The sequence below is a fragment of the Aquarana catesbeiana genome, linkage group LG01 (genome assembly GCF_042186555.1).
Source record: "Aquarana catesbeiana isolate 2022-GZ linkage group LG01, ASM4218655v1, whole genome shotgun sequence".
NCBI classification, from domain to species: domain Eukaryota; kingdom Metazoa; phylum Chordata; class Amphibia; order Anura; family Ranidae; genus Aquarana; species Aquarana catesbeiana.
In genome coordinates this window covers 410,912,114-410,928,822 of record NC_133324.1, presented here as the reverse complement: position 1 = coordinate 410,928,822, position 16,709 = coordinate 410,912,114, and the positions used below count along the sequence as shown (strand labels likewise).

The 16,709-nt window shown below is 39.2% G+C and overlaps 1 protein-coding gene across 35 annotated transcripts in view; it reads left to right on the top strand.

Moving 5' to 3' along the window:
• The window catches only part of PTPRD (protein tyrosine phosphatase receptor type D), a 2,697,868-nt gene that overhangs the window by 2,511,251 nt on the left and 169,908 nt on the right, over positions 1–16,709 (top strand). For all 35 annotated transcript variants that reach the window (XM_073635233.1, XM_073635225.1, XM_073635219.1 and 32 more), the window contains one exon: positions 7,967–8,176. In XM_073635233.1, coding sequence (XP_073491334.1) covers positions 7,967–8,176 — 210 coding nt within the window. The remainder of the gene's footprint in view (positions 1–7,966; positions 8,177–16,709) is intronic.

Genomic DNA, 16,709 nt, shown 5'->3' with positions numbered 1-16,709 from the left:
TGGACCAGGCGGCGCCTATGATGGACATCACACGTCCCGTGGTCCCAGCATTGGACCAGTGTGATGACCATCATAGGTGCTGCAGGATCCAGGAGTCGGATTGATCCCCGCTGGCTGTGCAGAGTGCAGACTCTTTGCATACGGCCACTCGGACTTGGGGCTAACAATACAATTGTGAATGCCGGAGACCCGGGGCTTTTTGGGGGCTCACTCGGGGCTCCAGCCCCCCTCAGCCCCCCTCCCAATGCCACTGGTTAGGGGTATCAGAGTAAAGGGGGCTGAATGCAAATGCACACCACACTTTTCAGATATTTATTTGTAAAAAAATTTGAAAACCATTTATCGTTTTCCTTCCACTTTACAATTATGTGCCACTTTGTGTTGGTCTATCACATACAATCCCACTAAAATACATTTACATTTTTGGTTAAAACATGACAAAATGTGGAAAATTTTAAAGGGTATGATTGCTTTTTCAAGGCACTGTATATACAGTATGTAAACATACACAAGTTTAAAATAATTAACATTTTGTTAAAAAAAAAAAAAATCTTATAATGTTATAAAGCAGGCAGGGAGCAATAGCAGGCATCGGGTTAACCTTCACATAGATGATGATGATGCCTGTCAGGATCCTATTATTTACACGAATAGAAGGTAACCATAACAACACTTCACAAAAGCTTATCAGTAGGGGTGCGCATCTTCACTGGCCTCACGATTCGATTCGATTACGATTATCAGGTCCACGATTAACGATGCATCACGATTACTGCGCGCGGTTTTCATCCAAAAAATTTAGGTAGTCAGAAGAACTCAATTTTTTAAATTTTATCTGTTCTTAAAAAAAAGACAACACTCCTTGCATGTAGCAAAGTGTAATCAGTGCAGACAACTTAAAGAGGAGCTCCAGACTGCCCCCAAATGACTACAGGAGATGATCAGAGACTGCAGACATGCTACAGGAGATGATCAGAGACTGCGGACATGCTACAGGAGATGATCAGAGACTGCGGACATGCTACAGGAGATGATCAGAGACTGCGGACATGCTACAGGAGATGATCAGAGACTGCGGACATGCTACAGGAGATGATCAGAGACTGCGGACATGCTACAGGAGATGATCAGAGACTGCGGACAATGCTACAGGAGATGATCAGAGACTGCGGACATGCTACAGGAGATGGTCACAGACTGGGGACATGGCACAGGAGATGGTCACAGACTGGGGACATGGCACAGGAGTTGGTCACAGACTGGGGACATGGCACAGGAGTTGGTCACAGACTGGGGACATGGCACAGGAGATGGTCACAGACTGGGGACATGGCACAGGAGATGGTCACAGACTGGGGACATGGCACAGGAGATGGTCACAGACAATAATGCAGAGTTGTGGTGTGATGAATGCACATAGAAGACAATTGTATGATATGGACTTGTGTCACAGCGCCCCCCCTCCCCCTCTGTACTTACATGCTGCTTCGCCGGTGCTGGTGGCAACCTGTAATGAGCAGGGCGATCTGCCTGCTCACCATCTCCCCCCGATCTCCACTCCAGCCGCCGGTGTTCCGCCGGTTGTCACATCTTTCCTGAGCAGGGAATTCTCCCGGGAGAGCGCTCCGTACGTAAAGCTTTTACTAGTGTGTGTATTTTCCGCTCATGTGACTCTCGGCCGCGCCTCCCTCCTCTCACGTCTCTCCTGATGTCAGCCCCGCCCGCCTCTCTTCTGACCTGATAGCTCCAGTCAGTGGGCGGGGCTGAAATCAGGGGACTCAGAGGAGGGAGGCGCGGCCGAGAGTCACATGAGCGGAAAATACACACAGTAGTAACAGCTTTACGTACGGAGCGCTCTCCCGGGAGGGGGCGGGGCCAGACATCGATTTTTCGGGTCGCATGCATCGATGCCGCATCGGGGACACCCGAATCGCGATGCATCGATGCTGCGATTAATTTCAGCAGCCCTACTTATCAGGTATCTTATTCATATGTGCCTTGATAATGCTGTGTGATTTTGATAAAGCTGATCACTCCCAGGCAGTTCATGAGATATGAAACAAGGCAGCACTGACTTCTGCACTTTCTTTGATTATTCAATGATGACACGTCGATGACTGAAAACTATAGTGAAGATAAGTACAAGTAAGATTTGACAAGATCGACACCTTACAGTACAGAACCCTAGAATTAAAATACATGCGATACATATCTATATATAACCACATATCATTTTACACTCACTTCTGACTCCCTTCGGTGTGAAAAAAAATATTTTCTAAAGCTTACTCGGTTGTAACAGCTTAACCGCTTCAGCCCCAGGAGATTTTACCCCCTTCCTGACCAGAGCACTTTTTGCGATTCGGCACTGCGTCACTTTAACTGACAATTGTGCGGTCGTGCGATGTTGCACCCAAACAAAATTGACGTCCCTTTTTTTCCAACAAATAGAGCTTTCTTTTGGTGGTATTTGATCACCTCTGCGGTTTTTATTTTTTGCGCTATAAACAAAAAAAGAGTGACAATTTTGAAAAAAACGCATTATTTTTTACTTTTAGCTATAATAAATATCCCCTAAAAATGTATAAAAACAAAAATTTTTTCCTCAGTTTAGGCCGATATGTATTCTTCTACATATTTTTGGTAAAAAAAAACGCAATAAGCGTATATTGATTGTATATTGAGCGTATATTAATTGGTTTGTGCAAAAGTTATAGCTTCTGCAAAATAGGGGATAGTTTTATGGCACTTTTATTCATTTTTTTTTTTTACTAGTAATGGCGACAATCTGCGATTTTTATCGGGACTGCAACATTATGGCGGACGCATCGGACAATTTTGACACATTTTTGGGACCATTGGCATTAATAATTAATGCTATAAAAATGCATTGATTACTGTAAAAATGTCACTGGCAGTGAAGGGGTTAACACTAGGGGGCGATCAAGGGGTTAATGTGTTCCCTAGTGTGTGTTCTAACTGGAGGGGAGAGGGGACTGTGCAGGGGAGATGACAGATCGCTGTTCATACTTTTATGATACGATCTGTCTGTTCTCCCCTCAGAGAACCGGAAACTGTGTGTTTACACACACAGATCCCCGTTCTCTGTGTGACAGCGGCGATTGCGGGAGCCCGGTGGTGATCTTGACCGCCGGGCACTCGCATCGGCTCGGGGGTCGAGCGGGGGTGTGTGCGCGCCCCCTAGTAGCCACATGGCGAAGTGACGTTACAGCTCTGCATAGAAACCAATCTGCTTCCAGGGGTTTTTTTTGTCAAAGCTTAATTGAACAAGCTGACGTTAGAAGCTAATTGACTACCATGCACAGCTGCACCAGATTTTGCACTCTCCAGTTTTGGTAAATCTACCCTTTTATCTACACCAGCAAACTTCAAATGTATATATTTACAACACCAGGGAAAACATATTGGCTTTCACCCCCAATACGTTTAGGCTTTAAAAAAATGTTCCCTATCTATTTATAACTATAAAGCAATTTTGGAGAATTTCCCATGTTCAGAGTGTAAAGATTTATATCTACTATTCAGTAGACTGGCATTGTGTATACTGGATTATTATTATTGTCAGAGTATCATTACCAGCTGTTTATACCATGAACTAGACTTTTCACAGCCCACATACTGTACATCAACAGTCTTTTTAAAAGCATACATCATCTCAAACACTATTTAATACCCAGAAACATTGTGAGACAAACGCTTCAGTATAACCTTGAACATTTCTACTACAATATAAAGTTTCAAAGGAATAAAAAAGGAGTCACATTGAACTTTGTGGAAATTACATTGTATGGGTATGTGAAGCTGGTTCCCATAACAAAGGACCATTTTAATCATCCTGTACTTTGTGGTGCGTTAATGTGTGTAATGATTTGATAAAGAACATTTATTAATTCAGAAATTTTTGGGTCAGAATGGGTTGCTGCCCACTTTGTACCAGAATAATTGAGAGCTGAGGCCTCATTGTAGAATTAATGGTGGAGGAAATAAGATATGCATTGACTGGAAAATGAAAATGATTCTCAATAAAGAACCAGAGTCCTTTATATATATATATATATATATATATATATATATATATATATATATATATCGTCCACATGCATTTACCACATAAAAGATTTTGTGAATGGAAAACATATTTCTTCTTTTACCATAAATAACATTAGTACTATAAATACCTTTTTAGTTCCTTAAAGTGATATTAAAGTCTACATTTTCTTTTGATATTTTTACTGCTAATGCCAACTTATATTATATACTGCTTTTCAGTGTTGTAAAGAGCCCATTCCCCTGCCCCAAATGATCCCTTTAGTGCTGGCCCCACTTTACGGTGTTAGGGTGGCCCCTTTTCTTTGCAGGGTCTTATCTTTGCGTGCACATTCCCAGCATCAGACTACAAAGTGGCGTTGGTATGCTTTGTGCACTGACACACATACACAACCTGAGAGGACAACAAATCCCAAAGAAACAGCTCTGCTCCTCTTCCAAAGGAAAATGACTGGCAATGGCTCCGGAGGCATAGCTGTCACTTTAAAAGCAAGGAAGAGCAGAGGCATGTCTACCCTATGATGGTCTGCTTTTGTGTTTGTGCAGACTGCATCCCTACAAACTTTTATCAGTAATTGGGAGGCATATGCACACTTGCGCTTGGCATAATGGAAAATGTAGTCCTGAAGAATATACTATGGTAGAGAGTAATAATGTAAGGTGTATGCACTACCTAACAGGAAGTTCAGGGAAGTGGTGCAAAGGAAGTCGGAGGATGCTAAAGTACATTTAGGGAAAACTTAAGTGTTTTAAAATCTTTAGTAAGGAAGTGTTTACTTTCCTGGACTAAAGAATGATTAAAACAGATCTATACCCAAAAAATTAAAGTTTCTGTTATTGTCTCTCCCAAGACCCCCCCCCCCTTTAATGTTGAGTTGTTTTTTAGAAAAATGCCTTTAGTACTACTTTAACACTGTTAAGATGTCTCAGTTGTTCCTTTATTCTCTTCAGAAAAATGTACCATTTACTATTCTGTTTCCTTCTTGGCAGTCAGTAGATTGCAGTTGATTTACCTAGAGATCAGTTCCTTGACCCTCAATTAACCTCTCAACTGCATTAATTTGAATACATTATTTATATCATGGAGGAGAGTTATCACTATATTATAAGTTAAATCAAAAGATCTTTTTTATTTGGTTTTTATATTCAGAATTATTTGGGTATTACAATTATATTTTTCCTGTTTAAATATTTCCCTTTAAAATTACATTTTCTGTTTAACACTTTTCCTGTTCAATTTTTATGTTTGACACTTTCCCTGCTTGTCTTTAAGACCCAACTCCAAGCAACTAAAAAAGTATCCCTTGCAGTGGGGCTACAAGTGTTTCTCCTCTCTCTTAGGCAAAACAAGCAATTAATTTTATATTTTCCTCGAGTTGGGCTTCAAATGTACTGTATAGTTTAAAGGATGAGAGCCACTAGACTGTCTGGTGCTGGCACATAGTTACCAGTCCTAACACTAAGGGGTTGATTTACTAAAGGCAAATAGACTGTGTACTTTGCAAAGTACAGTTGCACTCTGCAAGTGCAGTTGCTCCAGAGCTTAGTAAATGGGCAGAAGCTCTGCTGACTTCCATCATCCAATCATGTGAAACCAAAATGCTGTTTTTTTTTTTTTTTCCTTGCACGTGATTGGGTACTCTTTGCAAAAGTGAAGCTTTACCTCATTTACTACATTTTAGAGCAAATGCACTTGTAGAGTGCAACTGCACTTTGCAATGTACACAGTCTATTTGCCTTTAGAAAATCAACCCCTATGTAACTCCATAGAATTAATGAACAAAAAAGGGTTCCTCAAAAGTGGGGATTTTAACGGACCAGAAACAGTGAATGGTATGATATAATATAAAAGTACAACATTTATTTGTGAAAAATCTGATAACATGGATCAATAAAAACAAACACATAGCATATATGACAGCATTTAAACAAACCAAGGTCAACTGCCTATGGATGTAAGACAGCAGAAAATCTAACGTGTTTCAACAGAAATAATGGTGGTCTTCTTCAGGGACAAAAAGGCCAAAAGCAGATATAAATTTGGATTGTAAGTGTTTTTGCAGAATGCAAAGTGCAACAAGCATCAAAACTAGGGAGAGGACTGAAGATGGAGCATCGGTTACAAGTACTATGCCAATCCAGGTAGAGACATCTTACATCAGACTGTAGCGTTCTATCATATCTTGTAATTCAGCAGTGCAGTATGCGAGTGGCATCTCCCACAATGCTTCATATTCGGTCCTCTCCCTAGTCTTGATGCTTGTTGCACTTTGCATTCAGCAAAAACACTTACAATCCAAATATATATCTGCTTTTGGCTATATCGATGCACTATACTACCCTTACACTCAGTGACCCCATGTACTCTGTGTAATTAAGATTTCTGGAGCCATTACCAAGAGTTACTGGTCCTTCATTTGCTCTGGTCCCTTTTGGGTTCTTCCGGTCTGAAATTGGGGCCCCGTTTGACGGCGTCCTTTCTTTCCTGTTGGCACTCTTAGCTGCTTTTTCTTTTGCTCTTGAGCTATGACTTCCAGTCCCTGAATCATCAGCACATAGGATTCACTTTGAAAAAATCTGGAACTGCATAACCTTTTGTCCCTGACTAAGACCTCCATTATTTCTGTTGAAACAAGTTGGATTTTCTGCTGTCCTGCATCTATAGGCAGTTTACCAATAGGTTATCTCTTGGTTTGTTTCAATGCTGTCATATATGCTATGTGTTTGTTTTTATTGATCCATTTTATCAGATTTTTCACAAATAAACTTTGTACTTTTATATTATATCATACCATTCACTGTTTCTGGTCTGTTAAAATCCCAAATTTTGAGGAATACTTTTTTGTTTATTGTCTATACTAGGGTTGTGGGCAAGAAACAGTTCATCCAGTTAGCTGGCACAATTTTTTTCTCCCTTAGAATTAGATTTTTGGGTTGTCTTAAATATCTGTTATGTTTTAAAAAAGCATATACTGTTTGTTCAGTTTTCTTTTTTTCCCCACATTCGATCTATACAGGGAGAATAGATCTTAGTTGCTCTTTGCTTATGCTTGCTTGTGTTCTTAGATGCTTAGAGTGAGGGCCAGATGGAAGGCAGATCATTTACTACCTTTAGTATTAACCACTTCCATACTGGGCCTATTCTGGCACTCCTCTTCTACATGTAAATTTTTTTTTTGCTAGAAAATCACTCATAACCCCCAAACATTAGATATGTTTTTTTAGTCCAAAAGAGACTTGAAAAAGAGTGATCCCAAAACAGACACTGTGCTTGTTCCGCAGCTGAGAGGACACCTATCCATGCCATCTTTTGGCAGGTCAACACTTGAATGACCTACTCTGCTGGAAAAAACAATTCCTTGATCACAGACTGTACACTGGCCACAGCAGGCTGCTAGTTCTACATTCACTTACATGCACTTCTACCTCTGAAAATAAATGGGCACAACCATTGTTCACTACATACATTGTTCTCTTTTAATACACTGCAGTTTTCACATGCTTTACCAGACCAGTTGTGATGATTGTCCTTGTGCTGAATGGCAGATTACTCTATCCCATAGCAACATGTAAAGGAAATGATAGGCATGTTTTTCATTAAACCCTTGTGAGTGAATCACTTTTTTAATTAATTTCAAGGTCTCATGTTTAATCCATAGTGATGCCCCTGATGTCTTTTGTTTTTGCACAGTTATTTATTTTCCTATCTGGCATTATGCTACCACATTGGGGCATTGATCTTGCCAGGTAAGCCTGTTAAGAAGTGATCTGCCTTACTGTTCATCCATTTCTGTGGATAGTGGATATAAGGGATATACCTCAAAGGGTGGATGCGCAGAAGGACAATACTGTATCTTAACTTTGTATGTAATATTCCTGTTTCCTTGACTGCTTTCAGCTGCTGAAAGACATTTCACGGAGGCGAAGAAGTATTCGTTTCAAGAGAGAAGCTGACTCAAAACCCTACATCGCAGCTCACTTTGATATTCTTCCAACTGAGTTTACCCTGGGTGATCAGAAACACTATGGCGGCTTTGAGAATAAGCCACTGCAAAATGGACAAGAATATGTGTTCTTTGTGCTAGCTGTCATAGAAAACACTGAAATGGTGAGTAGTGTTAAATTCATACTGAACTATCTATTATGGTAAAATATAATGTAGATCCCTAAAGAAAATATAAAGGGTGAATTAGTAAAGGTTTACTTACAAAAAGCTCCATAATTGACATACAAACTTGTAAATGCATGCAGTTTAAATTACATTTGCAAACATCTATGATTTCCAAAAATTGTACCTTGTGATTTTATTTTGGGCACTGTCAAAAAGTTAAATTGTCACATCCTTACAATACAGCAACCTGTGGGTGTGTACACTGTTTACCACAACCCCCGAAATCTCAGTTGCTTAATTAACCTTTGGCTTTACCTAAAATCTGAACACAGCTTAAAGCGGAGTTCCAGTCATTTTTGTGTTTATTAAAAGTCACCTTTTGTAGCTGCTGACTTTTAATAAGTGCACAATCAACCTGTCCCAAGATGCAGCGTTGTGGCCACCCGGACAATCGATTCTCTAACTCTCCCTGGTGCTGGCATTACAACTGTGGGCAACCGGCTGTAACAGCTTGCGGCTTCACAGCCGGGTGCGCACTAAGCATGCGCGATGTGGCTGCACCTCCTGAATGGTCGGGCAATCTTCTGGGGCCTGTGACATGTCCCAGAAAATTTCAGGAAAGGAAGGGGAAAGGAGAACTTCTGCTCGGATCACCTAGACAGTCCGAGCAGAAGTGGAAGCAGGACCTGTCAAAACATAGGTGGAGGAGGAGTGCTTAAAGTGTAACTTCCTCTTTTTGGGTTGAGCTTCACTTTAAAGTAAAACTATTGGGATCCCCTGCAATAGGCATTTTGATGATATGGCCTAACAGACCTCTTAGATAAATTAGATAGCGATTAAAGGCTAAGTTCACCTTTTCAAGCAGAATTTTACTATTCATAATAAATAGAAGCCTTTTCTAATGTTTTTTGGCTCAAGCCATTCCAGTGTCTTTATCTCTTGCTTACCTTGTCCATGGAAGATTTCAATCTTCACCTTTCTGTTTGAATTTCTAAAAAATTCCTTCTGCTTCCATCACTTCCTTTGTGTCATATCCCATCATACACTGTCTTAGTGCATCACAGAATAGGTGTGTATTACCACTCTGGAGCACACCTCCCTCATTACTACACCACCTCTTAGTTTATTTCCATCCATGTTCCTAAATCTTTTCTTAAGGTGACCATACACATTATCACATGATTGTACACTCTCCTATAGATCTACCATCAGTTATGTAGTGCAATGGCCTGTCTGATTTGATACAAATTGAATAGATTATTCAGGTGGGTCCAAAGTTGTGTTAAATCTAAAGGACATTGTGCAGAGATTGTATGACCATCTTTATACTAATATATAAGGAGGGAGTGGATGAAGATACTCACCTGTCAGGCTCCATTCACATCTCCACAAAGCAGGAAACATTCCCACATGGGGGTGGGGCGTTTTGGAACGTTTACGCTCGTCACAGACAGGGCAGCCTATTCACTTTAATAGAGCTGCCATACATATGCCCCAAAGAAGCTTCAAAACTTTTTTTTAGAGCAGAGCGTGGCACGGTTTTTAACACAATTCTTGGTGCGCTTGCCCATTGCAAAGTAGCTCATGGGATATTTTGTTGTGGTTTGCACTTTTTTTTTACTGCGTGTTTTGCTGTGTTTATCCCTAGTTTTTTCATGTGGCAAAATGAGTGTTTGTTTATGTGTTTGGGGTGCCATTAACAATTAATGGCATCAAAAGTGCGACTATCTCATTTTAAGTGTATAATGATGGCCATACACCATACGATCTGATTGTACAATCTCCTGTACCAAAACCATATAATAGGAGGACATACCTATCTATCCAATCAGTCTGTATCCAGTTAGGCAGGCCCTTGCATTACATAGTTGATGGTTGATCTAATGGGGTTTTTACAATCAAATTGTATAGTGTATGGTGAGCTTTACAGACTTCCAGGGACACACTTCTCCTGTTTTCAATACTATAGTTTTGTTCCACATAGACTGTTATCACTCAGTTCTGCATACTCTGGCAAATGTACGATCTATGCAAGAGGACGGTAACATATAAAACTAGGAAGAACCTGGCTGTGTATTTAGTGAGAATAGATAATGGTTTATAGACTGATAATGATTGCATTTGAGTACAGAGGTGTGCAGGAGCAATCTCCTAGAGGGGGAGAACAGGCGCAGGGTGTGTGTTAATGAGGTCAGCTGGTAAACTACTTCCTTCTTCTGGTTTTTCTGTCCCAAATACCACATGGATAGAGGATAGAGCTGAAGTAATGGAAGAGTTATTTATGGAACACACTGGAGGTTTGAGGTAAGGTGCGTCCTAAAAGACAGAAGCTTTTTGTCTGCAAAAGAAGTACATTGGGTACACATGGTTTATTGGTACATAGGGGAGCTGGAATTTATAAACAAAAAGGTGAACTTAGCCTTTAAGGCTGACCTAGCAACTTAGCAATCAGTTTGATAAAAAGGTTGACAAGAAAAATATCACACTCTTCAAAACAGTCATGTAAGAAGCTACAGTAAAATTGCTAAAATCTTTTCAGTGTATAGAGTTCACTTTGAAATTGCTTTTTTTCTAGATAACATTTAGGTTTTAATGTAATTACATAATAATGGTAAGCTCTTAAAATAATAAAAAGAGTGCAATTGCAGGTAGTCTTTATAGTGCATATTCTTTAGAAGATGACTGGTTAAATGTTTGTGATGTGCTCATTTTGGAAAACATTTGTATGCTGTACTCTTTGAAATGGATCACATATTAGCTTACAATGGCACTGTGACTACTTGAAGTGTGCCTTTATTAACATCATCAACATATGCAAAACCGATTAATCAGAGGTGATGAGTCTTTACAAAGGATCTCAAATTATAAAACTGGTCTTGCACATTTTTTTTTTTTTTAATTTGTATAACAATGAAATGTACTTTTTCTCATGCTTGTATTTCAGCAAAGCAATTCAATCAAAGCAAGCTCCATTTTTTTCTGATATTATTTCTTGTAATGAGTAGACAGCATATGAGCTACAAAATATTGCCAGTTGCAGTGCCAAAGTAGTTTTTTTTTTATAGAAATATGATTATCTTGTTAGATTAAAGAACTACATACACAAGTGCACTTTGTGTAATTATAAAAAAGTATTGTGATAGCCTTTGTGGATATATAGTTTAATTATTCTAGGCTTACCAAACTGATAATGTGATCAATATTGTATGTGATACAATATTATATGTGATACAAAAAAGTGAAAAAAATGATAAAGGTACATGTGTATGTGAATGCTGCTACCTCCGAAAATTAAATACTCAATTCACAAACATATAATGAAAAAAGGAGATTGCGCAAACCCTAAACACATTATTGAATAATCATACAAAACACATAAACATGTGAGTGAATCAGTCAATGTGAATCAATTAATATTGTGTTAAAAAGTCCCAAACACATAAAATAAACTTGAAGTGAAGTAATAATGAATGCAACTTCCGATGCAGCACCCAAAAATCTGCAATGGCAACTGGTCGGTACTTTATATCCCAGCGGAGAAGTAAGCTAAAAAAACAGATGGCCTCTTACCACACAGGATGGACCCAAAGTTATATCGATCAAACTTGCCTGGTATGCACAGTAATCAGCTGTGATGTTCCATCTGGTCCGCTACAAGCACTAGCCACTCTCCTCCGCCAAAGACAGCGAGATGTTTAGTAAGCTTCCAACCTTCCAGTCAGTCTGCCTGATGCTCCTCCAGTGAGTATAAAGGATTTAGAAAAAAACGAACTTCATGGTGCAGTAAAAAATGGTAGTTTATTCCAAAATTTTGCATAAGCACAGTGAAGAAATATGGTACAGACTCAGCCGTAAGCTTTCAGACTGCCAGCTGGTGCGTGGTGACATCACAAGATTCTCTCCTACTGATGCATTTCCCTGTAACAAGCATCGACTTGTTACAGGGAATGCTTGTTACAGGGAAACGCATTGGTTGGAGAGAATCTTGTGATGTCACCATGCACCAGCTGGCAGTCTGAAAGCTTGCGGCTGTGTCTGTACTGTATTTCCTCACTGTGCGTATGCAAAATTTTGGAATAAACTTCCATTTTTTACTGCACCATGAAGTTGCTTTTTTTCTAAATCCTTTATACTTACTGGAGGAGCATCAGGCAGAGTGACTGGAAGGTTGGAAACTTACTAAACGTCTCATTGTCTTTAGCGGAGGAGAGTGGCTAGTGCTTTTTAGCGGACCAGGTGGAACATCACAGCTGATTACTGTGCATACCAGGCAAGTTTGATCCCTAGAACTTGGGGTCCATCTTGTCCAGTAAGAGGCCATCTGGCTTTTTAGTTTACTTCTCCTCTGGGATATAAAGTACTGACCAGTTGCCATTGCAGATTTTTGGGTGCTACATCAGAAGTTGCATTCATTATTACTTCATTTCAAGTTTATTTTATGTGTTTGGGACTTTTCAACACAATTTAAATTGATTCACATTGACCGATTCACTCACATGTTTATGTGTTTTGTATGATTATTTAATAATGTGTTTAAGGTTTGCGCAATCTCCTTTAGCCTTTGTGGATATATATATATATTTGTTTATGTGTGTACTGTATGTGCAGGACAGAGATTCATGGGACAGAGGGAGTACTATGATTTTGGGGGCTAGAAGACTGGATAATGAAATTTGGAAGAAGCAGGTTTCTTGTACAGTACAGATTGCTGACATTGTTTTTTTGTTAACTTGATTTAGGAATATCATAGTGTAAAATGCATTGCTAAATATCAAGTTTTTATATTTAAAAAGAAATAGCTGACACACCTAGTGCTCACAGTAATTAATATTGGCATAAAGGGGTAACAATGCAGAATATATTTAAAATAACAAATAACCTGTGCCGCAGAAAAAAAAAATAATTATAACAAATAATAATAATCAACACATCACTTCAGTGAGTGAGACATAATAAAAAACAAAAGTGTCCTTATACATAATAATGTAGTCCAATAAAAAAACATGCAGAATAACAATCCAATCCAGAGTGCACATGAAGAAGAAAAATTATTGAAGGAATGTGGAGTAATAGGAAAAAAGCCACGATGCAAATAAAGTCAGTTAATAAAGTTTTGTGAACACACTCCTTTTCCCATCCAGGATAATGTGGTTACAATTCTTTTCACTATTCAGAGTTCACCCAGTGAATTCTAGCAGCTCACCTCAAGCAGAGACCACAAGGGTCTAGCAGCACCTTGATGAATGAGGCAATTTTGAGGTAATTAAGACCCCTTTCACACTGGGGCGGTGCGGGCGTTGGCGGTAAAGCGCCACTAGTTTTAGTGGCTCTTTACCGCTGTCATAGCGGCACTTTGGCTCTAGCACTCTACACACCACTCCTAAAGCGCCTCAAAGATGCTGTTCGCATGACTTTTTTTAACGTCCTGCAAGCACACCGCTCCAGTGTAAAAGCAGAGTGGAGTGACAGAAGAGGCACTTTACAGGCTCTATTTTTAGCGCTATAGCGCCTATAAAGTGACTCAGTGTGAAAGTAGCCTTACTGATTTATGCCAATATTAATTATTGTGAGCACTAGGTGTATCAGCTATTTTTAGGTAGTGCCACATTTACTTTTTTCTTAATGGGCAAAATTAAAAATGAAATATATGATACAGTCTGTCAACAGCATTAACATAGGATTTTTTTCTGAGTTCCCTTTGTATCATAGTTTTATTATATCTGTTGATCTTGCCAGTAAGTCTATTATGCTTCTACTTCCCAAAGGCTCGTACACATGATCAGAAAATCATACAAAAATACCGCTTTCGAAAGCATTGTACGATAATGTGATCGTTGGTACGCAGCTTTCATCCGAAATTATCTGTAGGGACAAACACTAAGGGCATTTTCACATTGGGGCAGGTGGGCGTCGGTGGTAAAGCGCCACTAAAAATGGCGGCACTTTACCTTTTTGGCCACTAGCGGGGTGCTTTTAACCCTGCTAATGGACAACAAAGGGTTAAAACCTGCAGCGGTGCTTTGCCGGCACTTTGGCGGAGCTGCCCATTGAATTTAATGGGCAGGGGCACATTAGGAGTGGTGTATACACCGCTCCTACAGCGCCTCTAAGGTGCTGCTTGCAGGACTCTTTTGAGCGTCCTGCCAGTGCACCGCTCCAGTGTGAAAAGCCCTCAGGCTTTCACACTGGAGTGAGAGGAGAGGCACTTTACAGGCGTTTTGCAGGCGCTATTTTTAGCGCTATAGCGCTTGTTAAGCACCTCAGTGTGAAAGTAGCCTAACATTTTTCTCGTACGATACCAGATCTTCTGATATTCTCATCGCGTGTACCAGGCTTTAATTAGACCAAGCTGTCCAGCAAAAATGGAAGTTATAAATCGTTTAAGTCAAAAACCATTTAACATTGACATGGTGCTTTCTATGGTTGACCTTTATTACCATAGTTAAAACCTTTATCTCAAAGGGAGAAATAAACTGTTGCTGTAACTGTTAAAAAAAAATTATAGCTGGAGTTAGACTTTAAAGTGTTATTCACTTCAGTAAGGTCCATCTAAATCTACCAGTCCATCTATCCCTACCCTTTCCATGGTGGACAATGTTGCTGTCCAAGGGTGGCTATGTTGCTCCTCCATAAATACAGTGGAAGAGTGAGTATACCTAGTTTCTCCTAGGTTTTAATGCTGCCTGTGTCCACACAGGGGAGATTCTAAACTTTAAATTGTTCCTGAAACAGAAATAGAGGGGAGATCTTTTAATTGGGGTACTTGTAGTAACAGTTTTCTAAAAGAGGAATACCCTCACTTTGCTGAGATTTTCTCTCACTTCCTGTTGTGTCTCTATTAGGATGTTTAATAAATTGCCTCAATAATGGGACATAGGTGGCAAAAAAAAAGACAGACAGACAGTTTGTAACCCTACCATTCTCTGTCCCAGAAAATGGCTTTACATATACCTTAAACTTAATTAGCATATCATAAATCTTGCTTTATCTTCAATTTTTATTTGTTGTGATTGTCCTAGTAGAGCTCTTGGCAAGCAAACTGAGCAGGCAAATCCAGACTACCAGGTACTGGGCTTAATTCCCTCTGGAAGATTCCAGAACTTTCCTAGTCCAAGTAGGACATATAATCTCACAAGCATGTTCTGAGTCTGCTCAAGGCTCTCCAACCATGTGTAACTGCTTAAAATAGCTCCAGTGAGTATAATTCCTATAGCTTCCTTGACTGGTGATACTATGCATAATGTTTCATTAAATCTCCTAGCTTTATAGATTAAAACCTGCCTTGTGTTACTTCTAATTACCTTAGATATGACTTGCATTAACCTTCAATTTCTCCACTTGTAATACCTAAGAATGTAATTAGCAGTGTATTGAATAATATCTGAATGGTGTGTGACTCTAGCAAATGTGAAGAGTGGTACCAATTTCCTCATTTCCTGTTCAGAGATGCTCTGCAATTGATAGACCTTCCTCTCTGAGATTATTACAGAAAGTACTGGAGCATGAACTTTCCAGCAGTTATATATTTTAAAATGTCTGTGGAAAATGAAAGGTTCCTGCTTTGTCTGGGTATTGCATGAATAAATAGCTTTTATGGGCAAACATCATTCCAGCCACATGATAACAGACATGAACTGAAAGTTATATTCTGGAAATTAATAGCTAATATGTAAGCAAATTACAGCTTTCTGGGAAACGATTCAACATAGATTGCACTCTAATTTGTTTAAGCACAACATAGATTTTTGAAAATGTATTTTTTTATTTTTTAAAACAACATGTGCATAAAACTGCATTTTACAGAAATGCTAAGCAATGCAGCATTTCAAAATAATGATTGTGCCTATATGGATTTAAACATATGGCTAGAGTGCATGAATTGAATCATGCATGTGTAATAACATAATGACTGATGTCAGTAAATGTATCTAGGATAATTATTTCTCTTTATTATTGTTGAGCCATATCACAGATTTGTGGTTCATAATCCATATAGCTGTATGCTGCTAGCTGGAAATTCTGTTTACTGTCTATTATAGTATCATGAGCTTTGATGCACTGAGTAGGCGGTCATTGCCAATGTATGTAGATGGTTATATACTGACAAGTCTATAGTATAGTGATTTGCAAGGCTAAAACTACACAGTTGATTAAATGTATTTGCAGCTGAAAGATCTAACCACTTGTTGTGGTGCTGTAACTTCCAACAAGCTTTTTCTTTCAGTAGCAAAAATATTTTATTATACTTGTAACCCAATGGTTAATCTTAACTATTTGGGATGAATCTGTGTGTTGCATATTCATGGTAAAACAACATGTTCACTTTAAAGACATAGTTAACCTTTACCAAAAAACTGCCTACACAGGTAAGAGGTGTCTGTAGAAAAAAAAAAAAGTGTAGTTTTGACCGAAGCTAAATAATGCCTTTGCTATAGGTGTAGGTCATTTATGTACCTCCTGAAGCCCGACTGCAAAACTCCCAGAGATGACATCATCCCATCCTGCTATGTTGCTAGGACATTGCTAAGAC